Source organism: Vombatus ursinus, unplaced genomic scaffold (genome assembly GCF_900497805.2).
Source record: "Vombatus ursinus unplaced genomic scaffold, bare-nosed wombat genome assembly UNPS02014779.1, whole genome shotgun sequence".
Classification (NCBI taxonomy): domain Eukaryota; kingdom Metazoa; phylum Chordata; class Mammalia; order Diprotodontia; family Vombatidae; genus Vombatus; species Vombatus ursinus.
In genome coordinates, this window is record NW_020954557.1 from 65,507,112 (window position 1) to 65,532,708 (window position 25,597).

General features: G+C 33.1%; 1 protein-coding gene across 1 annotated transcript in view; it reads right to left on the bottom strand.

Annotated features, from left to right (window-relative positions):
* Window positions 1–25,597, bottom strand: part of LOC114045905 (polypeptide N-acetylgalactosaminyltransferase 13) — an 816,024-nt gene that overhangs the window by 307,430 nt on the left and 482,997 nt on the right. Inside the window, exons 4-6 of the mRNA XM_027866100.1 lie at window positions 20,279–20,445; window positions 18,775–18,982; window positions 16,013–16,183 (exon numbers count right to left, since the gene is read on the bottom strand). Of these exons, the coding sequence (XP_027721901.1) occupies window positions 16,013–16,183; window positions 18,775–18,982; window positions 20,279–20,445 (546 nt within the window). The remainder of the gene's footprint in view (window positions 1–16,012; window positions 16,184–18,774; window positions 18,983–20,278; window positions 20,446–25,597) is intronic.

Below are 25,597 nucleotides of genomic sequence, written 5' to 3' on the forward strand. Positions count from 1 at the left end.
TTTACATTTAAAAAAGGCATTAAAATATTAGATATGAAGCTAAAAGTAATGATAAATACACATATATGCACACACACATAAATATAACCATATTTATATATAACTACATAGGAATGTACATATAATAAAAACTAAGATGAATTAGACTTTTTTCCAGTGTTTGACCAGATAACTCTATTGAGGGAATACTGGTCTTTTAAGTAAGACCTGGGCAAAGATCGAAATACCACCTCAGAAAAGATCAGTGAAACAAATTCCATTCCTCGAGCCCCCATCTGAAAGGGCTGAGCAGATCATAAAAGTTTCAGTCATAAACCTGTAGCAAAATTGTAAATTATTAAACCATGCACATTCAGATCAAGTTCAATTCTTTGAGGAGCATGAGGATATTGCCTTCACTGAACAGCTCTACTGCACATTTAATTTTTTCTAGAAGACATAAAATGTTTATAGGAGGTGGCATTGGCATGGTGACAGCTCTAAAATTATCTCTTCAACATGAAAGCTGTACCTGCCAATGTGTTATTCCTCTTTCACCTGAATTACAGGGGAGGAGATAGATATGTAACCTTAAATGTGGCCGTAAATCAGTGGAATCCTCAAGCTAGAAAGGTCATCTAACAGTTACTCAAAACTGCATGGTATTTTCTCCTTGGAATAAAATGCCCTTTTTTCCTTCTACCCAATGCCTCCCTATACAGGATCCAAAAGTTCAAGTATTGCCTTTAGAAAGAACATTTTCTTCTTTTACCTTTATTTTTTTATCTAGACCTGTGATTTTATCATTGTAATAACTTCTTTGTATGGAAAATCCTTCCAGTGATACAGATCAACAACCCCTCTCTAACCTGAGAATTGCTTGGAGCACTTTGAGTTTAAGGGACTTGACCACAATTAAACAGCTAGTATGCATCAAAAAGTGAACTCAAGTCATTTTAACTCTAAAACTAGAGCCACTATTCATACCTAACTGCCCCTCAAATATTTAAACAGGATATTATTAGTGAGAGAATTAAGGTGCCTTTGGAGGGAAAATATTTTCCCCTTCCTATACATTGCAAATATCATATTCTCATTTGAAAAAGCATGCTTCCAAATAAACCAGTGAAGGTCAGGATTATTTTTGAATGTAACCTATTATATATGCATTGTATAATTGCTTCTATCTATTACACTTAGGCAGACATCCAAGCAGGAATCAGCTTGCTTTGTCCTCACAGTTGGTGCAACACTTAACAAATCAAATACTTCATTGCTTTCACTAGCATATCTTCATCTGTCAAGGTTATGCTCACATCTCCTAATAAGATAGCACCATTCACTGAATAACAAGCAAATAATACTGTACTTGGGCATATACCATATTGCAGGGGTCTCAATTTCTCCCAGTGTGCCTAATGTTTCAGGCTCGGGTAATTAACTGTCTGTCATTTGGAATAGCTAAAGCTTCCTAGGTCTCAAAGCTTTCTCTATTACTTTTGGTCTTGCTGGGTTTCTGCCATGTCTAGTATCACGGACCTTCATGAGTTATAGTGAGAAACAATAACAAAGATGAACAGATGGTAATGATTGACTGGCCAGGACCCTGCACATAAGTGGGGCTTTGGAACTCAATGGCAATAACTTTATATGGTACAGTGATACTGTATGGTCTCCTTAATAGGACTGTAGATAAACATTGTTGCAATTATTCTACCATAATATTACCAAATAGTTTAAAGTGCTAAGTGATCCATTTTCAATGACCATCACAAAGTGCCTAGCCACTTATCAAAAGAATAACAAAATGCTAAGGTCTTTTAAGAAAGCAAAATAAAAATTTCAGTTTAACAAATGGATATCATTTCTGCATAGAGAAGAAACAAAACAAGGCACAAACTATTTCTAAGTATGTAATGAAATTAAATTTTACAATTCTAAAAAAAGAATAATTACAATATGTTTCCATTATACCTGATGAAAGCAAGAAAAAAAAATTACCCATTATCTCTTAATTTAATAGGTTTCTATGTTAAGGTTTTCAATATAAAAGGAGCCTTTATAAATATGTGCAATATCACTTAGACCCTGTTCCTACTCTCTCTTGGCCTATAGAATATTTATTGTCTGTGTGTTACTGACATTTTTTCCCTGTGTATTGGTTAGCTTACATTGGCCCCCTAATATTTCCGACCTTGACAAGCCATCTCATACTTCCATGCATTTGCATAAACCATAATTTATGCCTGAATGTACCTTTCTCATCTCTCAATCTTTGAATTTTTATTTTCACTTCAGGATAATACCAGTTCTGGACATACCTCTTCCATTTTGTGTTCTAATTTCCCCAGTTATTAATGTTTTTTTTCTCTCTTCAAATTACATTGTCTTTACTTTCCCGTATGTATTACTTCCCTTGTATGCTACTATTGGAATATAAGGTCCTTGAGGGCAGATAAATATTTCTATTTTTTCTTTATATCTCCATCCTATCACATCCTAGCAGGCTCTTGCACAAATATTTGTTGAATCAAATTCAATTAAACCTATAATATAGAACATCTACTGCATGCAAGGTACTATTTTGTTTAATCTTGCCTTTATGTTGTATCTCTCTACGTAATACACAAATCATAAGCTGAAAAATACAAAGAAAATTTAACTGGTTGTTTTGTCTTTGCACTGCCAGGCATCTATTTATTGCATATCTATTATACTTAAGCATTATTAATGGTTCTTCTGTCTGGGTTGCTTTTTTAGGGGCAAAAAAATGAAAAAAATATTTCAGAAAACCAAAGGGAAAATATTGTGAAACTTTTGGCAATTTTGAAGCTAGATGGAGAAAGCCTTTTTTGGTTCAAAGATATAGGGGGGATTTTCCCAGGTCCATAGCTCATAAGTTGGAGTTCAATAAGGCAATTTAAATGTTTTTGAAGGCTCAAAGGAGGACCTTAGGTGTTTCTATGGATAGTGAGGATAGTGTAGAACATTAGAGAGGATTCTGTTTTGACAATCTGTCAGCATTTACATTAAGAATTATGTTAGGGAAACAGATGCCAAAAGAGGTGAGATGCCTGATAGCCTGGCCAACCCAATAATTAGCTAGAAATAAGTATCATCTAGTGTTTGGAGCAGAAAGATTGGTCTGGAAGAATTCAAAGGCAGGAGATATTTCAATGGGTAGAGGTAATTAAGACACATTAAAATGTAGATCCCGAATGGCTTTTTGGAATTAAGATTTTCATGAATGTGTGTATGTGTTTGTGTATGTATGTATGTATGTATGTATCTATCTATCTATCTTTCTATCTATCTCCCTGCGTCATTTTAACCCTATTCATATTTTTCTTTGCTGTGTCAGTAGCAAAAAATATTTAGAAAATCTAGAGAAGTATTTTCAATCATAATCTGGAACCAAAATAAGAGGGGAGTGAATAATTTGGGTCTCTCTTATATATAAAGTCAGGGGTTCTGGAACAGAAGAGATGGCATTAAGAAACTATTAGAGCATGGTGAGTCAATCTTTAGAGCTTAGAAGCTATTGGAAGGAAAAAAATAGGACTAGTAGGGTACAATCATTCAGGAACAATAAAAATTTTATCATATTCTTTAGATTTACAGCCTTCCAAATATCTATCAAATCATAGTATAGCGTTCATTCCAAATCAAGACATTCACACAGTGTGTGAAGGCCAAGTTGCTAAGAACATAACTCACTGTATGTTCATACTCCAATTTGCTTAACTCCTTTGCAAGGATTAGATGTGTATACATACTCTAATACTCTGATGGATCTGTAACTTCATTAATGTAGTACTGCCTCCAATCATGTAGAAACAACCTATCCATGCCAGGACATTCTGTGAGAATCTTGTGCATGTTCTCCCATACATTTACATAGGGAGGCCTAATTTGCTTTAACAAACAGAAGGTGTTTCATTAAAACCAGAAGCTCAGATCAGTAGTCAGTTTTTATTAGCATTGTTAAAGAGACATTCCTCATTAGTATTTCCCTAGACCAGTGAAATTACAGAACCAACCAGAGGAAAAAATGCAAACATTCTCTGTCTCTGTCTCTCCTCTGTCTTGTCTCATGCCCTGCCTCTCCATATATATATATATATATATATATATATATATATAGATGTAGATGTAGATATAGATGTAGATGTAGATGTAGATATAGATAGATGTTTCTACTTAGGAGAAATTAAGACTGTTCAATAATAATTTTAACATAATTAGGAGAAAAATTATAAAATGATAAAGTTAAAGAGAAAAAACAACTTTGTAAACTTAGAAATCTGATCAAAAGAATGACAAATTATGAGCACAAAAGAATGAAGATGAAACCTATTACTGACCTCCTGACAGAAAGGTGATGAATTTACGACACAAAAAGGGACACACATTTTTGGAAATGGTTAACGTGTGATTTTGTTTTAGTTCACTGTGTAGTTATATACTGAGGGATTTGTGGGTTTTCTTTTAAATTTACTCAATTAGGAGAGGTAGTAGAGCACAGTGGATAGAGCACCTGACCTGTAGTCAGGAAGACTTGACCTCAAACCTCAGACATTTACTAGCTCTGTGACCCTAGGGAAGTCATTTAACCCTGTTTTTCTGAGTTTCCTCATCTGTAAAATGAGCTGGAGACAGAAACAGCAAACCACTCCAATATCTTTGTTAAAAAATCCCCAAAATGAGTTACAAAGAATAGGACATGACTGAAAACTACTAACCAACAACTGGGAAGGATAGAGCAATAATTTAAAGTCCTTTAGTCCAATGTCATCACTACTTATGAAGCAACTGAGGCCTAGAGAATTTGTGACTTTCCAAAGTTCATACAGCAGAAATAGAATTAGCCTTTAAAGGAATGGATTTAAACAGACAGAGATATCATGGGGGTTTGGAGGAGGACACATAATTATGATAGCAGAGTTGAAACTTAAATGATGTGTTATAACTCCTGATATAGTGATCTTTCTTTCAATTAAACTGCTCTGCCTCAGTCCATACCTATATTGCTTTTCAGAAGCTAATTTTTTTTCTTCATGATAATTCACAACATTTTATCATAATAATTTTCTTTTACTACCTCAGAACTGTCCCAGATCCATTCTAGAGCCAGGACTTCTATCCAATGAAATTCAACTAGCTTTCTATGAAAATGAAGGTAATTCTTTGCAAACATCAAATATTCTCACATCCACTCACTCTAGAGTAAGCAAGCTTCTTGATTTATTATTGTGACTAAATCATTACATCCTTACCACTATAATACTGTCAATTTTTCATTATTCATATGAATAGCTATAAGATATAATGAACTCACTTCAATAAATATTAAGCACCTACTATAAGCAAACACTAAGTATTTGCTAAAAGGAATTTACACATAATTGAGAAAACTCATTATTTAGACTCAAATTTTAATCATCCTCTTATAGAAAGTTTCAAAATAATTAGTAACTATTAAAATGTTGAAAAGTGTCAACTTCATATTAATAAACTGTATAGTGGAAAGAAAAGAGCAAAGGACTGGATCAAGAGACCTGGTGTTTAGTCCTGGGTCGACCACTCTGGTTATTGACTTCAGACCTGTCACTGCACCTCTCTGATTCTCTTCTGCTTGATCTAACTTCTTCCCAGAGCTCTAATCCTATGTAATTTTTCTGACTGCCTTCTGATTTTCTATATTTACATCTACTTGAAGTACTGCAAACTTAATGTAAAGGGATGCAATATGGTGCAATGCAAAGAGTACCAGATCTGGATACAAAAGTCCCAGACTTGAATCCTGACTCTTCTACTTACTTGAATATCCTTTGCTATGTCACATGTCTCTGTGAGACATAGTTTCCTCATCTGAAAAAATGATAGGGTTAGACCAGAAAATTTCAACATCCTTCTAGATTGAAATCTATTATCCTCTGTCCCAGACTAAACTCACTATCTTTCCCCCCAAAATTGGATTTCTTCTCCAATTTCTCTAATTTTGTCAATCTGGAACAATCATTTTCCTAGCTCCCCAGGCTCAAAATTTTGGGTCGTCTCCATTATTCCACCTTCCATAACCCTCTTGCAAATATTCAATCAGTTTTACCAGGTCCTGAAATTGAGGACTTTGGGATCACTCTCTACTTCAGGGATCAGAGAAACATTCATGAGTAGGTGGCAACAGAACTGAGCCTTAAGGAAAGAAGGAATTTTAAAAGTTGGGAAGTTTGAAAGAAGGAAATTAAAAATATGGAGAATGACAATCACAAAAGCAGAGATGTGAGAATCAGATAGGTAGAATCTGATAATAGCTAATAATTTGGTTTGGCAGCCTTAAAAATACAAATTGTTAAAAAAATTAAAAAATACAAATTGTTTCAAGGGCAATACTAACAATGTCTGCCACAGAGTAGGCATTAATAAATGTCTTGTTGTTGTTGTTAATTGGTGGTAATGTTATGATAGTCTAGATACAAGCAACAGAGAGCATTATATTTCCAGATACAAAATCTATATTTTATTTGGAGGCAAGAGAAACATACTATAGGATGCTTGTAAATCAGGATAATTAATTTGGATGTGATATTAAGAGTGGATTGAATAGAAAAGAGAATGGAATCAGGGAAAACATTTAGTAGGAGGGAGGAATGAGGACTTGAACTAGGGTAGGGGCAGGGTAAATGAAAGGGAGGAGGAAGAACATGAAAAATATTGTAAAGGTAGACTCAATAGCATTTTCCAACTGATTAGATGTTGGAGAGAAAAAAATATAAAAAAAATTATCTCCATATGACTGAGAGAATGATGATATGTGCTTAAAAACAGAAATGAAGGAATTAGTTAAAAGGGCAAGTTTAAAAAGGAAAGATGGAGAGTTCAGTATTGCACATTTTGAGTTGGAGGATCCAGGATGACATCAAGATGAAGATATTTAAGATAAAGTTGGAAATAGAGGATTCAGGGGAAGGGTCAGTACTATACATAGTTTTGAGAGGCATCTATAGAAAGGTTTTGATCGAAGTCATGGGTGTAGAGAATGAAGTCTTCCTTGAACGAATGGAGGGAGTACATTAAGGAAGAAACAAACAACAGGAAACTGAAGAGTCAGAGGGAAATCCTAATATGTTAGGAGTTTGGATACTGTGGCACTGTGACATAATGAAAGAAGGGAAATAGGACTATTAAACTTTGGAGCTAAAAGTTTTAGATATGTTAGGGAGAGAAGGATCAAAGATGATCGAGGACCAGTGCTCATGGTGCTCATGGACAAGGATAATGGATTACAATGAAAAGACAGAAAATATATATACACATACATACGCATGTCTATATACATAAACATACTTGCACATACATATGCATGTGTGCATGTGTGTATATATGTCTATATCCACATAGCTGTATCTATCTATACTTATATCTATGTATCAGTATCAGGAACATTGAGAGTTGCCCATATTTATGGGGCAAGAGAATAAAGAAGATACAATGAAGGAGATAGAAAAATGAGTGATAAGCCAAGTAGGAAGGGAGCAAGGGAAGCACCATGTCAAAGAATCCAAGGGAGAAAACTACTAAAATATAAGTACTATTGTGAAATGCAGCAAAGAGACAGGTTAAGAAAAAAAAAGAGGAGTGAGAAAAGGCCACTAAATTTAGTTATTAGTAAGTCACTAATAACCTGGGAAATAATAGACTGTACAGTAGTGAGAAAAGAAACCAGCTTGTAGGGTGTTGAAGTAGTGAGGGTGTGGGAAGCAAGTGGAAGCAGGAAGACATTTGAGGGCTATACCTTCTCTCAGACTCAGGATCCTCATTTGAAAAATGAGGGAGTGGGCCTAGATGGATTGTAAAATCCTTTCCACCTCTAGAGGTAATCCTATGATCTCTAAGAACTCTTCTAGCTATGAAATCTTTGATCAGTCTTGGAAGATGGTATAAATTGTGAATTGAAAGATCTGAGCTAAAATTTCAGCTTTTCTACTTATATGCCCTATTCCATTCTCATATTCCTATTGCCTAACACTGGATTTGTGAATAGTAGGTACTTTATAAAGGTTGTATTAAATCTGCCAAATAAGTAGGTAGAAACAGATGATTTCTAGGATTCTTTCTGGCTCTAAAATGTTATTTTCCATCTTTTCTCTATTTTTCTATGTGGATGGGGGAAAACGGTTTTTTTGCAAGGTTCTATATGAATAGTTAGTCTTCAAAAAATCAAGAGTTGGTTATAGTTTGAAAAGTTTTACATAGAAATGTGCAAATGGAAAGGCTGCTGAATAGTTCAGGCAGGGGAATGATTTGAATGCTCATGGTGGCCATTTGGTCTTTTGATACATTGTGCTGGGCATGACGAAATGGCTTTCTGCCAAGAGGGAATGAAGTTGCTTAAAGATTTCTGCTAGCTCAGGCACCGAGCAAGGATGAAGCTTACTCAAAGCTCCTGTAGAGACTATGGAACACAAATAGTTTCCAAAGTTATTTAAAGGATAAGTGGGAAAATGAAGGAAGGAACTCTGCTTAGTAAGGGCAAATTATTTCTTTACCTGCTGAAGAATTTACCAGCCACCAAGGGCTAAAAGCCTCCTGATCTATTCTGAAAGACCTAAATTCTCCATGAATGGTACTTTCCCCCTTAATGTGATTTCATGATCACCACTACTTGATGCAGTATTCTCTGGATGCCCTGGGCTTTCAAGGGGATACATATCAGTGAGTATAACACTTTGCATTTTCTATATCCTTTTACTTCAGGTCAAGTGGCTGATGAAATAAGCAGTGGAAACAAAAGAAGACTAAATTCTTCTAATTACTTTGGAAAAGGTGATCAATTGCCTGAGATTTACTTGTGACTTGTATTTTTAGAATCATAACTTTCAAGTTAGAAGATGAACCTCAGAGATCATCTAGTCCAACCTGCTTGATGTCAAATGAATTGCTTAAGTGAATATATAATACAAAATAAGCAGTAGTGCTAAGATTTGAACTTAGGTCAAGTAATTCAAAATTCATATTGTCATGCTTGATCAGATGATTGATAGCTAGTACAGACCTATAAATCATTTAGTCTAGGGCTTCTTAACCTCCATTTGTGTGTGTGTGTGTGTGTGTGTGTGTGTGTGTGTGTGTGTATGGGATCCCTATGACAGACTGATGACTTACATGAACCCATTCGTAGACTACTATTTTTAAATGCGTAAGATATAATATATGATTGCAGTATGAAATAATTTTCAAATTTCTTAAAGAATGTAAGTTTAGTAATCTGAGGTTAAATACTCCTTTATCTAGTGCAATTCACTCATTTTACAAATAAAAAAATTGAGTCCTAGACTTATGTGACTTAGCCAATACTAAATAGGAATGCCACCCTAACACCACTGTTCTCAAGAGTTGATATTTTGTTCCTATTATCTTCCATCCAGAATTTAGCACCCACCATCTATACCTGACTTCCTGAAGCACCAAGAAACAGTTCCTAGATTATCTGAATAATTATATTTTCTTTCACATTTGTAAGAGCAGGGGAGAATCTAAACATTTTTTCTACCTGTCAAAATTAATTTGAGTAAATCAGGGTCTCAGGAAAGAAATCTACTCCATTTCTCAAACATCTGGCAATATCACATTTAATGATGTCATGAAGATGAGAATTTGTACTCCTGTTTATCTCTAAAACTAACAAATTTTAAATTCTGAAAGAAACTCTGAGAAGACTTTATGTCACTTTCAGTTGTTTTTTTGTAAATAAAACAAATATACCATCCATTTCTAAAGAAGTACGGATCACTGATGTTAGTCTAACATGAGATGAAAAGAAATCATTTTTTTTTACTTACAATCAATATTATATTTTAGTTTAACATGTGAATGTGCAAAAATGAGACTTCAATTTCAGTGTACATTTCAAAATTTAAATTTTAATTTCAAAGGCATTGTTCCTATAACAACACAACGCTTCTTTGGGCTATAATAATAGTTAACATATTGCATTTTATATAGCACTTAATCCAAAACTTTAAGGTTTTCAAAAGATTTTACATGTTATTCAAATAAGTCTTCTCACCAACTCAATGAGGTACATGCTATTATTATCCTCATTTTATGAATACAGACAATGAAAGAATGATGTTAAGCAACTTAGCTAGGGTCAGAGAGCTAGTAATTGTTTGAGGCAGAATTTAAACTCAAAATTTCTTGACTCCAATTCTAACACTGTTTGCTCTGCCATGACTGTTGAAATAATTAAAGGGACTCTGAAGTATTACTATGCAATTTCCTATCTCATAGTCAAAGAAAAAGAAAACTAATGGAAAAGATGACTGAGGAATATTTTTTTCTCCTACTAATTTAAGAATACCCAAGGCCAATATTTTACACAAATATTTTGAAGACACATGAGAGTATATGTGAGCATTATTTTAATTCCTCACAAATAAGGTAATAATTTAAAAACATGAAATAAACTATTAGATTTTAATGAATTACCTAATAAGATCCTAACTCTAACTGAAAAAAATAAACAACAAATACATAGGAGATCAGATTTGTGTCCCTGTAAAGGGAATGTTTGAATTAAAGTGAGAGCAAAGTAAATGACTATTTTTGAGAATTGCCTCAATCTAACAGTTCTGTTTGGGTATTCTAAAAGGGATGGCATTTCAAAAACAAGTTGTAGATGCTGGCCAAATATGACAAATGTTAATGCATTGATATGGTTAAGACACCAAAGGTGAAATATTTCAATATATTTCATTAATTTCCCCATTAAATTTTTATTGAAGGAAACTAAAGTATTGAGAAGTAAATTAGTTATTACCACACTTGGTTTTTAATGCCTATGGATAAGCTTTTTATTGTCAAATTTGAATGTCGATCTAATGATACCATGTAACCTGGAGCTTTTTTTTTTGACCTTCTGACATAGAAAGCTCCACAGTATTAGATCAACTCTCCATCCTCCATATCAAACTTTTATTGAGGGGCTGCTCTCACCCTGTTACTTAGCATGCAATTGGACCCTTTTGCAAGATAAATATGATTAGGGATAAGGAATGCAAATTCAGTTAATACCAGTCTAAGGCAATGTTTGGTTCAAAAAATACTTTGTAATTGAGAGAAATGTCATATATAAATAAGGATTATCTGTGTCCCTATTGTCCATTAATGTGAATAATAAGAGTTGACTATATAAAGTGGTTGTTGACATTTATTAATGTATTATTATAAAGTGCAACCACTTTGATATTTAAAGAAAATTTACAAATATAATTTCATTTTATCCTCACAGAAACCATATGGGGTAGATACAGGTTTCTATCACCCCCAATTTACAGATTAAAATACTGAGGCTCAGAGAATTGAAATTATTTGACCACAGTTACATAGAAAGTAGATGTCAGAAGCAGAATCCAAACTCAAATCTTTGCTGATTCTAGGCATAGCACTTTATTGATTATACTACAGTACCATATAAATGAATATATGTGGTGTGAAATCAGTCATAGGATTTACATCTAGGAGTAACCCGAGAGACCATATAGTCCAGGATCTTATGGATAATAGCTAGATCATTTTATAGGTAATAGCCAGCATGTATATAGTGCTTTAAGGTTTTAAAAACACTGTATAAACTGAATCTGTGACTTGCCTGAAGTGATAAAAGTTACAATTAGCAGAGCTGTGATTCAAACCCAATTCTTGTGACTCTAAATCTAGTACCCCTTCGATGACATCCCACAATATTTTGCGATGATATACATACTAACAGGGACTGCAAAACAGAACCTTTAGGTGTCAAAAGGCATTAGAACTGGACAGATGAAAGTACTACTAGACATTCTCACTTTCTATATAGATGCTAAATAATAGCAATAGGAGATGCTTGAGAATATCATAGAAGTGATAGTGTCTATAAAGCATTGGCATGGAAAAATTATTTTCTAGCCACACTCCCCAGTATCTTCAAACAATACTGATGTAGCATGACCTCAACACCCTTCTGCTCACTGATTGTTCACCTCTAGACCTTCTATGTCTTGTCAATGCCCTTGCTGAAATGTGCGATGTGGAACTGAACACAACACCCTGAATATGAACTGAACAAGGCATAGTACAGTGGAATTATCTCCTTCCTGGTCCTAGATGCAGCCAGAAATTACATGATAATTATTAGCTTCTTATGCTATCGTATCATACTGTTGATTCATATAGAGCATGTACTTTACTGAAATCCCCCAGAGTTTTGTGTGTGTTATGTATACATGTATGTGTGTTTGTGTGTGTGTGTAATTTTAGAAAAAAAAAAAACAACTGCTGTCTATTTATTGTTGTTATTGTTGAGTTGTTTTCAGTGGTACCTGACACTTTGCGACCTCCCCTCCCTCTTCAGGTTTTTCTTGGCAAAGATATTAGAGTGGTTTTCCATTTCCTTCTCTGGCTCATTTTATAGATGAAGAACTTAGGGAAACAGGGTTAAGTGGCCTGCCCAGAGTAACAGAGCTAGTAAGTGTCTGAGGCTGAATTTGAACTCAGATTTTCCTGACTCCTAGTCCAGAACTCTACTAACTGTGCCACCTAGCTGCCTATTTATGCCTCTCTCAACTGAAAAATATAAACTTTCCCCCCAATTTTTGCCTCTCAAAAGACTAATGGGAAATAATTCACTTTTGATCCTAAGATAACAAGATTTCATTGATATAAGTGCTAAATATAAAAATTTGGATTACTTTTTTCCTACATTTCAACAAAGTGAGGAATAAAGGAGTGAGCACTTTTTTAAAAATTAGGACTTCTTAGATTGTAAGTGACTTTTTCTTCTTTTTTGTATCCCCAACATTTAGCATTATACCTGGAAAATAGTAGGCACTTATTAAAAATTAACTGATTTTAAATGAAAACCAGTTGTCACATAATCATAGAATTTCATTTCTGAAAGGGAAATTAGGGATCTTTTATTCTGAACCTCTGAGGAAACTGAAGCTTAGAGAGATGAAATTATTTTTCTAAGGTCATATTGCTCATTAAAGGTGACAGCAAATACAGGAATCCCACTCTTTTGCTTTTAGTCCTATGCTCTTAATGCTTTACATTTTAGAAGCTTACTAATAAACCTAACAAAATGAAGGAATGCAAAGAGGAGAAATTTTTATTTCTTGCTCTTAAAATGCCACAATATGATTTTGGGTCAAAAGTTCAAGTTACTTTTCAATTGATGCAAATATATGATTGTATTTCTAAATTATGACTTAGCATCCAATTATAGCAACCATAAAGTTCTTTCATAATTGACATTTTAAATGACAGATACCTTTAAAAAAACTGAAAATTCTGCACAATTTTAATCATTTTGTTCTTTAGAATTTCATTAATCAAGGAGGGAAAAAAACCCTGTGTTCAAAACATAGAGCCATTTATCTATCTATTTGTAGGCATGTAAGGGAAATGATCACATCTCTTTTCTAAGTAATAGATTACTTGTACAGGGTTCACATTACAACTATCTTGATGAAAATTACCTTCAGACTCTTACAACACAGCCACTGAATTAATTAACCTTTTGCCATAAAATCCAAAAACTTCAGCAAAAAATGAGGTTTCCTTTGCTTCAATTCCCTCAGAGTTTTAGGAGCAAAATGGCAAATGAAATAACATGTAATTCCTGAGGCAAACAAATCAAATACATTCTGCTTTTACTTTCTCCCCATGTGACAATAAAACCATAAATTGTAGTGAAAATATAGCAAATTCTGCATTTCAATTTTCATCACCATTAATGGAAGATGAGAAATAATGTGCAATTCATCTCCTTGAAGACTTTTATCTGTATGAATGAGGTCAGTTATTTCTTACTTAGAAAGGGTTAGCTCTCTATCAATTATCTAGATTTTCTCAATGAAGAAAATACAATTAAAAATAGCACAACTGTATATAATGTGCTTATTATAGGAAAAATGGACACAAAATGAATGCTTTTAAAATTTGTTCACACACAAAACTGAATATAATATTGAATTACCAGGGAACATATTGGTTAGAGCTGAAAGGGTCTTAAAATAATCTTTTCTAACTGCCTTATTTTCAGGTAAGGAAAATGAGATAGGGTAGTGAAATGGCTTGCCCAGGGTAATACAATAAGTAAGGGAAAGTACTGTGATATGCGTCAAGGTATTTTGACAATGAATCTAATGCTCTTTCTTTTACTCTATAGTGTAGTAATAAAACAAATAATGCTCCTTACAGAGCAATGGTCTAAATAAAAAAAAAATAATAAAAAAAATTAACTGCAGTATGGCTGGTAATGCAGACCTTGACATAAGCCAAAGTACTAATTAAACTTTTTTAGATGGTTGATGCCAAATATTATCCCATACTTCCTTGTTCCAATAGTAGAAAATGTTATGGGTGAATGCAGAGTTTTTAAGACTACTAGAAATCCTCTAAATTAAGTATTGTCAGAATAACTTCACTTATATTACTCATTGTTCTGGAGCCCTGTTCTTATTAATGTGCTATTATCTCCTTATTATGCGAACAATCTTTCATTGGTAACTGTTCTGCAAACAAATTATAAGGTTTCCAAGATAAAGTCAACATAGGCAGAAATTTGCACATGTATTTCTCCATTAACCAGTTGCCAGAACTTAGTCATATTTGACAAAGAATATAACAAAGCATATCTTGACAGTTAGTTAATTTTTCTCTGCTACTAAAATACATACTGTAGTTTCAAGAGATATGATAGGATATGCCAGGCCACTCAGAATTTATTTGATTGGACTAAGAGTTTTTTTTTTTATTTACAGAATCAGAGGGGAAAAGCCAGGCAATTACTTCTTGGCAAGTTGTGGATAACAAAAAGGAAGGAAAGGGTATGAAAGCACCTGTAATATTAAATCCCAAATGAGACATATTTTTTGGACATGGACAATGTTGGAATATGCTTTGCTGGCTTATATAAGGTTTTTTTTTCCTAAGGGGTTTCTTTTATTTTAATCATTCTGTTTAGAAAGGATCAGTGGAAGGGAGAAAAAATAATTTTTTTTTTAAATAAGGCTGGACAAAAGATATATGCTATATAACCCAACAACCTTGTGTTCTCATGTCTTTTAACAATTTAAATTTAGAAACTGCATAAAGTTATATTATGTTCAAGAGAAAGAAATCTCCCAGTAGAATATAGAATATGGGGGTATTATACTTTTTGTGAAATACACAAAAGTTGGTGGAAATATTTATAATGTACATGTGTGTATACACGTACATAAATATAAATGTATATACATATACAAACACACATGTACAAACATACATATCCTATATGCATCCTACATGTAATATATACATACATTTGTGATATTATATTTATGTACAAACGTCAGAAAAATAAAAAGAAATGGAAAACAACCATTTTCTCTAGAATCTTCCTTATATTTCCTTTAACATTATATTTTATCAAGAGGTTCTAAATTACGTCTTCCTTATCACTTACAATCAGGACATCTCTCTCTGAAGTGGCTTGCATGGAAGAACTTATAGACTGATTTAGGTTATTGCTATTTTTAAAATGTTTTCTTGGTCGACAAACTTTTACAGAGAAGGTACAATAAAGTTTTCCAAGGTGTCTATGTCTTCTGCCAACATTTTTGTTTTGTTTATGCATCATCCACCTTATATTTCTTTGACGTAATCATCAAGTGACTATACTTATCTTCTTTCTTTGTGGGAAGTCGCATAATTAAAGAGATATTTCTAACAAGAAAAAGTTAAAGCATGATAGAATATCTTTAAACACACAGGGAATATTTAAGAAGATTTAATTTAATCAACCATTTTACACTGAATAACTACTATAGGCCTATCTTTCCACTATATGAAAGAAGTAACTATGAAACAGAATAAAAGGCGTAGAGACAAATAAGGAATTGTACATAAAAAAGTTATGAGATTTTTAAGAGAACAAAAATTTCTAGTAATGCTGTAATGACTATTGACTGGACTTTTCTTTTCCTGTGGTAAATTATCTGCATACCTGACAGGCAAAGTTCTGTCTCCTTTTCTTCTGTCCATCTCTCTTTGGGGAACAGGATACCAGCGAAAATTAAGTTTCCAGTTAAAACCTCCATATGTCATGTCTGAACCAGCTGTGTATTCAAAATTATCATCACTAATCAAATCAATGATGGGGCAGACAACAGTTTTTCTGTGAATAAATTTTTAAAAAGTTAAATTCAATATTTGAAATTTATATTCACTATTTTACAAGGTAGGATTTTTTGTACTTGATGTATCAGAAATCAATTTTTGTGAGCTTAGTCAACTTTTATTTTCTTATTCCATATTATCTTCCTTTTTCTGCAATTTTTTGTAGGTCTATCTCTTTTATGCTATCACAGATAATTTATTTAATATATTAATTCACTTTCAACCTGATTTCAATTTTCTTACATACTAATTTAGCAGGCTGAGCGTTGTCTGTTTTCCATGAAATAGACACTCAATGGACTATTGGTTGTTTAGAAATTGCATGCACATGCCCTATTTACATTGTTATCCTCACTGAACTTCAGTTGTGATTAGGAAGGAGGCAAATTGATGGGAAATACAGTCAGATATTTTGGTTGAATCCTAAGAATAATATGGCTGAAGACAGGTTATCTTAAAGAGGAATTTCTGGTAATAGACTCATGGAAAAAAGAGGCTTGGGAGATATTGTGACAGTTGGGATTTTTTTTTTGTATTGCCATTTTGGTTATAATCATCCTATATGGCAGGGTAGATAGTGCAATTAAATTGGCTTAGTAACTAAGATGCTTGATCCCACAAATATGATTTTCTTTGAAGGAGAAAGGAAGAAAACATTTTTTGGGTCTCAAACAGAAGAAATAGCATTTTCTACTTGGGAAATGCTTAGATGCTCTTCTTGTTTTTTGCATGTTTCTTCTTTTTTTATGAGTGTTTTTCCCCTTTAATTCACACTTGCTTTCTAATGGAGCTAACTATCTATGCTTTCAATAGCTAATGCACTGAATAGTGAGTGATTTGTTTACTGGAAACTGACTACCAATGAAACCAAGTACTGATTTTCATATATAGCAGAAAGTCAAGCCACTGACATGCCTCAAAGTCTCTACTGAACAAGGTATCTGTTGACAAATTCTTTGTGTCAACAGCATCACAAGTTCAATAATCAGTTCACTGGACCCAAGGAGCTGATTAAAGTATAAGGTACCCTCTGAAATCAGTATAGAATAGTCTTTTTTTTCATTTGGAAGAACTCTATGAAGGTTGAATACTAAAATAAATTATGTATCTTTGATTATTTTGACTAGGGTATTCCACATAATGTGAAGAAAAATGTTACTAGCTGCATACTACACTTGACTGAAAGGTTACGACTGTTTTGTTCAACTGATATAGCTCATTTTGGTGACAGCCTTCATTTGTCTTCTTGGCAAGCACAGAATTCTGCAACTTACAGCAGAACTAGTCCCAGAATAGGGAGCACTTGTGGTAGATGTTTAAATGGTCATTCAGATTCCCCAAAGATCTTTTTTGATGTACACATAATGACTATATGAGCAAAACATTATATAATACTCTTACTATTTAAAAGACAAACCTGGACCAATAAGCCTAACTCTTACAGGACACAAGGGACCATACTAAAACATCAATACTCTCACCTTATATATTGCATGTTTTGATTAAATGTATATATATTGCTTATTAATAATTCTCACTCAAATAGGAAAAAACCACAATATTTTATGGCACCTTCTTCTGAATGAGATCCAAATGTCTCTGAAGACTGTAATTAGAGAGAAGCAGCATGGCATATCAGATAGAGAGGTCAGCCTTAGAGTTAGCAAGGCCTGAATTTAACTCTTGCTTTTGGCATGTAATAACAATGTGACCCTGGACAAAGTTTTTAACTTTTTAATGACCAGGTAAATGTTATTATAAGATGAAGAGCTGGTACAAATCTGCATTGATGTGGGGAATTTCCTCATTGGGAGTTGCCTATAGCAATGAAAGCACAGGACCAGTGCTATTCTACTTCCCATAATAAATAACATGTTCTCTCTGTCCCAATATTTTGCCTCTGTCTCTCTAGCTCACTGTCTCTTTTTTCCCTTTTATCTCTGTGTATGTATGCACACACCCATGCATATATATATGTATACATATGTGTGTATATATGTGAAAAGAATTGAACATTACTATACTTGTTATCTTTATTAATGCTATTGTACTTAATAGTGGTTCTTTTAATTGAGGATTTCTTAAAACACAGCTGCTGGAAATAACATGGGGCAAAGAGTTCTGTTTTTGTCCCTGCTCTGCAAGCAAGAAACTATGAAATCCTTAGCAAATTATTTCACCTTTCTGTATTTCACCTTTTTAATCTATCAGATGAGGATTTTGACTCTACCTTCACTGAATTGTTTGGCTTACATCATGAATCTTTAAGTTTAATACGGACATATACATAGTTGTTCATATACATACACACATTATACATACATATATATTTAAACTTTATTATTTATAACCTGATTAATTCTATCAACTTAGTAAATAACTTTTAAATATTTAATTTTATAGCTTTCATTTATACTTATTCAAACATTTCTATGAGGCACATTAGTATAAAGAAGAGGATTTTTGTCATATATTACTGTCACTAAAAATAGGAATTTGGATGAAATGGAAGCTCTGACAAGTCCTCCACCAGAATGGTATTAACAGGCTCAATCATAATAGAGGAAGAAATAAAACATGAACTCTTACCTATTTTCCTTTATTCTTGCCAGCAAGGGCTCTAACCAGCCTAATGTGCATTCACAGTGTGCATCTAGAAAAGTTATGACCTGGCCCTTTGAAGCAGCTGCTCCTCGAAGACGAGCACGGATCAGTCCAGATCGCTGTTCCATCCTAATAATTTTCACTGGCACTTCTAAATTTTTCACATAATTCTCTAATGTCATCTTGAGAAAATCTGCAAGATGCAAGATGAATTCATCAGAGAGGGCTGAAACTGGTTCAATGACTACCAAGGATTCTGAGCTGAAACAGATACTGAACATAGAAATTATGGGCAATTTCTGCCAGGCTGTCTTGAAGAGAATAAAACAAAGGATCCTAAGAATTGTATATACAACTCATTTGTCATTTATTATGACTCATATCTTCTAGGTAGTTGATGAGGTCAAGGATAAAAGAGGGAGCTATTTAGACTGTAATTGGGTCCCAAAATGTTACATATCAGCACATCTGCTTCCTATAATTATAAATTATCCCTGTCTCTGTAGTTAGTTCTTAGTGTATCCTTCAGAAGAAATACAGAAAGAAAAGGTTGGTAGGAGGGATCCCTATATTCATCTAGATTCTCTTAAATAGGAAAATTTGAAAAAATCCATCATGAGAGGCACTGTTGGCTGTACAGCTTATTGCCTGAAAACAAATTCATCATTCTGGGAAGGACTCTGAGTCCAGTGAAGGGTGGTTAGAAAAATGGAGAGTGTGAAGTTAATGGGAGAACATTATGATTTTCATGTTCATGTGATGCTAATTTATTTTTAATAACATTTGAAAAGTGAAAGTTTCAACAATATAGGCACTCCACTTTTCTTGCTCATATACTATTCCATTCTTCAACTGGGGCTCAGAAACATGATTTGAGGGTGAGCAAAGGACACAGTGCTAAGGACAGATAGGGGCACTATAGAGTTGGGGGAAATTCATTTATAGTCTTGTCTGAGTTGGGGGTGGTTGGGAGAACAGAGTTATCAACAATCTGTAATGTTATATCTATTATACAGTTGAGCACCAAATAATTGTTTGTTGACATTATGTAAGAATCAATTTGGCAATCTCACCTGGTTTCTCAGGAGTTTCCATAGTGAGAAGATCTTTGGGCTTAGAAAGAATTAGTAACTTCTTAATGCTTTTATGTAGACTGGCAAAAACTTTCATAGACACATAGGTCAATCATTTAAAAATAGTTTTCTAAAACACTATTTTCTATGTCCTCTAATATCTAATATCAAAGAGCTCACAGTTAAAAGTGTAAGACAACATGCAAACATTTATGTACAAACAATATATTGAGAATAGATGGAAGGTAATATTAGGGGAGAAGGTTTTAGAAACTAAAAAGGTATATAGGGAGGAGGGGGAGAGAATTGAATGTCAGTAGAGATGCAAGATTATTAGAAACAATTCTCTAACAACACACCTAATGATTATAATGCTTTTCTATGGGAACACAAAATATACAAAAAATTATTCATACCTCTTTCACTAGCATCATCTACCAAGATGATTTCAGAGAGTAGATAGTGTGGGGACCGATTGATTACACTATAAACAGTTCTGAGTAGTGTGCTCCAGGCTTCATTATGAAACACTATTACTACACTTGTGTTTGGAAGTTCATCAGGGTAGACTTTTGTCTTGCATCTGCCAATGAAGGAAAAAACACAGAGTTTAACCTCTTGAAAAAAAGCATCTAATATACTGAATGACTGCATTGTGAGGTAGATTTTGCCATGCTGTGGAGTCAGGAAAACAGGTTTGAATTCTGTCTCAGGAACTTATCAGTTTAATGGAGTAGTTATAATATTTAATATCATATCTAATAAAGGTGGTGAAACTGGACATTTTTGCTGTAACTCTCAGTGGGAATGCTTCTAGTATTTCTCTACTGGATATTGTACTTATTCTGGATTCAAGGCAAAGATTTTTTTAAACAAAGTGTTTTTTAATATTTTATTTTGTCTGATTATGTATAAAACTATTTTTAAAATTTATTTTTCAAAATTTTGAGTTCCAAATTCTCTCCCACCAGTCCCTCCCCCTTATTGAGAAGGCAAGCAATTTTATATAGGTTACACATGTTCAGTCATGCAAAACATATAGAAAATACAGACTCCTTAATAAAAACACCAAGAAAAAGAAAGAAAGAAAAAAGAAAAGTACACTTGATCTGCACTCAAATCATCAGTTTTTCCTCTGGAGGTAGACAACATTTTTAATCATGATTGCTTCAGAATTGCTTTAGATTATTATGTTGCTAAGAATAGCTAAATCATTCACAGTTGATCATCATAAAATATTGTTATTACAGTGTAAAATTTTGTCCTGGTCCTGCTCGCTTCATTTTGTGTCAGTTCATGCAAGTCTTTCTAGGTTTTTTCTAAAAACATCCTGCTCGTCATTTCTTTATTTAATATAAATATCAAATTTAATACAATATTAAACTTGCATGCTCCAAATACTTTAGCACATAAATTCTCAAAGAAAAATGAAATAAATTACAAGAAGACATAGTAACACAATAGTAGCAGGAGAGTTAAATGTCTCTTTTTCCATTTTCAATAAGCTCAACAGAAATAGTAACAAAAGGAAAATATACATAATTAAACAAATTACTAGAGAAACTAGAGCTAAAAAAACACGCCATCTTTAAAATTGGATTGCTAAGGAATATACATATTATCAGAATTATTTGCATTTTTTTAAAATGACCATATGTTGCAGCTAGAGATGTTGTAAACAAATATAAAAAATAGAAATACAAAACATAAAATAGATTTAAAAGATAATCAATTCAGGGAGTCCCAACAAAAGACACAGACCAATAGGGAGACTTGCTAATAAAATTCTAGATAGCAAATGGGTCAAAGAACAAATCCTAGAAAGAATAAATATGTGCAATAAACTATTAATGATAAGATACTATACCAAAAAATTTCTGGGTTTCTACTGAAGCAGGCCTTAGATGAAAAATCATATTCTTCAAAACATAATTACCATAATAGAACAGTAAAGTGTTAATGAACTGAGTATGCATTTTTTATTAGAAAGCCAACAAATAAAACTCCCAACACAAGCATAGAGGAGGACACATTGAAAATTAGAGAAGTAAAGAAAGTACCCTTTGATTACCTTAAAATAATGACCCATGTCCTGTAAGCCCATTGGATTGACTGACCTTAAATTGTTCAGAGCCTCATTCTACCTTTCCATTGTTATAGTATTATGTGTGTGTTTATCTGTTCGTCATTTCTTATAGCACAATAGTATTCCATCACAATCATACACCATAACTTGTTAAGACATCCTCTTTTCCAAATCTTTGCCACTACAAAAAGAGCTGCTAAAAATATTTTTTAATATAGAGGTCCTTTTACATTTTTTTAAATCTCTTTGGGATATAGACTTAGTAGTCGTATTGCTATATCAAAGGGTATGCACAGTTTTATAGCACTTTGAGCATAGTTCCAAATTGCTCTCCAGAATGTTTGAATCAGTTCACAACTCTACCAATAGTGCATTAATGTCTCCATTTTTCCAGGTCGTCACCATCATTTATCCTTTTCCTTCTCTGATATATTAACCAATTTATTAGATCTGAAGTGGTAACTCAGAGTTGTTTTAATTTTCATATCTTTAATCCATAGTGATTTGGAACATTTTTTCATATGACTATAGATAGCTTTGATTTCTTTGTCTGAAAACTGGCCACTCATAGTCTTTGACCATTAATTAATTGGGGAATGACTTGTATTATGAACTTGACTCAGTTCTCTATGCATTTGAGAAATGAGGCCTTTATCAGAGAAACTATCTGTCAAATTGTTTCTCAACTTTTTGTTTTCCTTCAATCTTGGGTGCATTGGTTTTGTTTGTGGAACACCTTTTTAATTTGATGTAATCAAAATGATCTGTGTTATATCATATAATGCTCTCTACATCCTATTTGGTCATAAATTCTTCCTATATCCATAGATCTTACAGAGAAACTATTCCATACTTCCTTAATTTATGGTATCACCCTTTATGTCTAAATGATGTACCTATTTTGACCTTATCTTGGAATTCAGTGTGAGAAGTTAGTCTATACCTAGTTTCTGCCAAACTTTTCTCCAGTTTTCACAGCATTTTTTGTCCAATAGTGAGTTCTTGTCCCAAAAACTTGAATCTTTTGATTTATCTAACACTACATCATGATGGTTATTTACTTTTGTCTACTGTGTACCTAATATATTCCACTAATTCACCAGTCTATTTCTTAACCAGTATTAGATTGTTTTGAAGATTGCTGCTTTGAAGTAAAGTTTGAGATCCACTATGGCTAAGCCACCTTCCTCCACATTTTTTTTCCACTAATTCCCTCGGTATTTTTGACCTTTTGTTATTCAAGATGAATTTTGTTATTTTTTTCTAGTTCTATAAAATATTTTTGGTAGTTTGATTGGTATGGTACTGAATAAGTAAATCAATTTAGGTAGAATTGTCATTTTGGAGGTCAATTGTCATTTGGTAGGTCATATTGGCTTGACCTAAGCAACAAATTTTTCTAATATTCTAGATCTGACTTTTTTTGTGTGAAAAGTTTTTGTAATTATGTTCATATAGTTCTTGGGTTTGTCTTGGCAGGTAGACTCCCAAGTATTTTACATTGTCTGCAGTTATATTAAATGGAATCTATCTCTTCCTGATGGACTTTGTTGGTAATATATAGAAATACTGATGATTTGAGTGGGTTTATTTACTATTCTGCAAATTTGCTAAATTTGTTAATTATTTCAAATAGTTTTTTAGTCAATTCTCCAGGATTCTTTATGTATATCATCATATCATCTGTAAATAATGATACACAACTTTAATTCTTTTTCTTCTTTTATTGCTATAGCTAGAATTTCTAGTAAAATATTTATCTTTGGTTTAATTTTTAATTTACGCAATAAAATAATCATTTCCATAACATAGTAGAATAACAAAATGATGATTGCACATGAAACTGCACATTTATGTGCAACGTGCTTTTCTTTTTAAATATATAGTAAATTTATCACCTAAATTTCTTTGTTTTCCTTTTTTTCAGAGATGGCTGACACTAGTCATTATATATGTATTTGTATGTAAATAAATATACATATATATATATAATATGCATGTGTATGTGTAAAATCATTCTATGCATACTTCATTTTATGAATTCTTTCTTTGGATGAAGATAGTGTTTTCCTTCATATGTACAATATTGAGTAATAGTGGTGATAATGTGCATCCTTGCTTCACTCTGATCTTATTGGGAAGGTTTCTAGCTTATCCCCATTACAGATAACGCTTGATGATGATTTTAGATAGATATAACATTATTTTGAGGAAACATCTATTTCTTACTATGTTTTCTTGTGCTTTCAATAGGAATGAGTATTGTATTTTGTCAAAAAGCTTTTTCTGTATCTATTGAGATGATCTTATGATTTTTGTTAGTTTTGTTATTGATATGGTCAATTTTGCTGATAGTTTTCCTAATACTGAACCAGTCCTGCATCGCTGATATAAATCCTACTTTGCCATAATATATGACCTTTGTGATATATTTCTGTAATCTCCTTGCTGATATTTTATTTTTAAAAATTTGCATCAATATTCATTAAGGAAATTGGTCTATAGTTTTCTTTAACTTTGCTCTTCCTGGTTTAGGTATTAACACCATATTTGTGTCTTAAAAGGAATTTAGTAGGATTCCTTCTTTGCCTATTTTCCATATAATTTGTATCATGTTGGAATTAATTGTTCTTTAAATATTTGGTAGAATTTACTTCTGAATCTGTCTGGTCCTGGGAGTTTATGTAAGGGACTTCATTGATGCCTTGTTCAATTTCATTTTCTAAGATTTATTTAAGAATTCTATTTCCTCTTCCATCAATGTCAGCAATTTAAATTTTTGTAAAAATTCCTCCATTACACATAAATTGTCAGATTTATTGGCATAGGACTGGAAAAAATAGCTCCTAATAATTTCTTTGATTTCCTCTATTGGTGGTGAATTCACCCTTTTAATGGTTAATTTCATTTTCTTCTTTCTTTTTTAAATCATTGACCAATGGCTTATCTTTTATATTGTTTTATTTCATGAAACCAGGTCCTAGATTTATTTATTAGGAAGCAATTTCCCAAGCTCCAAACTTTTCTTGCTGTTGCTCTCTGAACTAGTTTTATGGGGCAGGTAAGTTTTCAGGTCTTCCAAGGTGGTATGATATAAGAAGAGGTGTGGCCATTGCTTTCTTGGCTTGTGATCTGGTCTGTGAGAAACTGCAAGCACTCATTTCTGCCCTGGAACTGTGATGAGGGCCCTGCCTCCTGCTAATGCTCCTTCTCACTTTGGGGCTGTGATCCAGAACTGATTATGGGAAATGTACCAGTATCTTGTTCTCAGTGTCAGCAAAGTGATCCACATAATATCCTTCTGATCAGTCTCTAACACCATTACTATTCTTGGGCTGAGCTGTTACTGCCACAAATTCAACTGGTCCCCAGGCCTGCTACTGTCCTGAGGTAACCTGTATTCCACTCATACCCTGGTAAGATAGACCTTTCCTGCTGACCTTCTAAGTTGTCTTGAACTGGAAAGTTCTTTCACTCCAACTTTTTGTTGACTCTACTACTCCAGAATTCATTTTGGGGTTTTATTTTAAAGTTGTTTGCTTGGTAATTTGAGAGAGCTCTGGTAAATCCCTGCCATAACTCACTTGTCTTGGCCAGATTGTATTAAGGAAAACCAATTCTTTATCTTATTTTCCTGCTCTGTGTGATG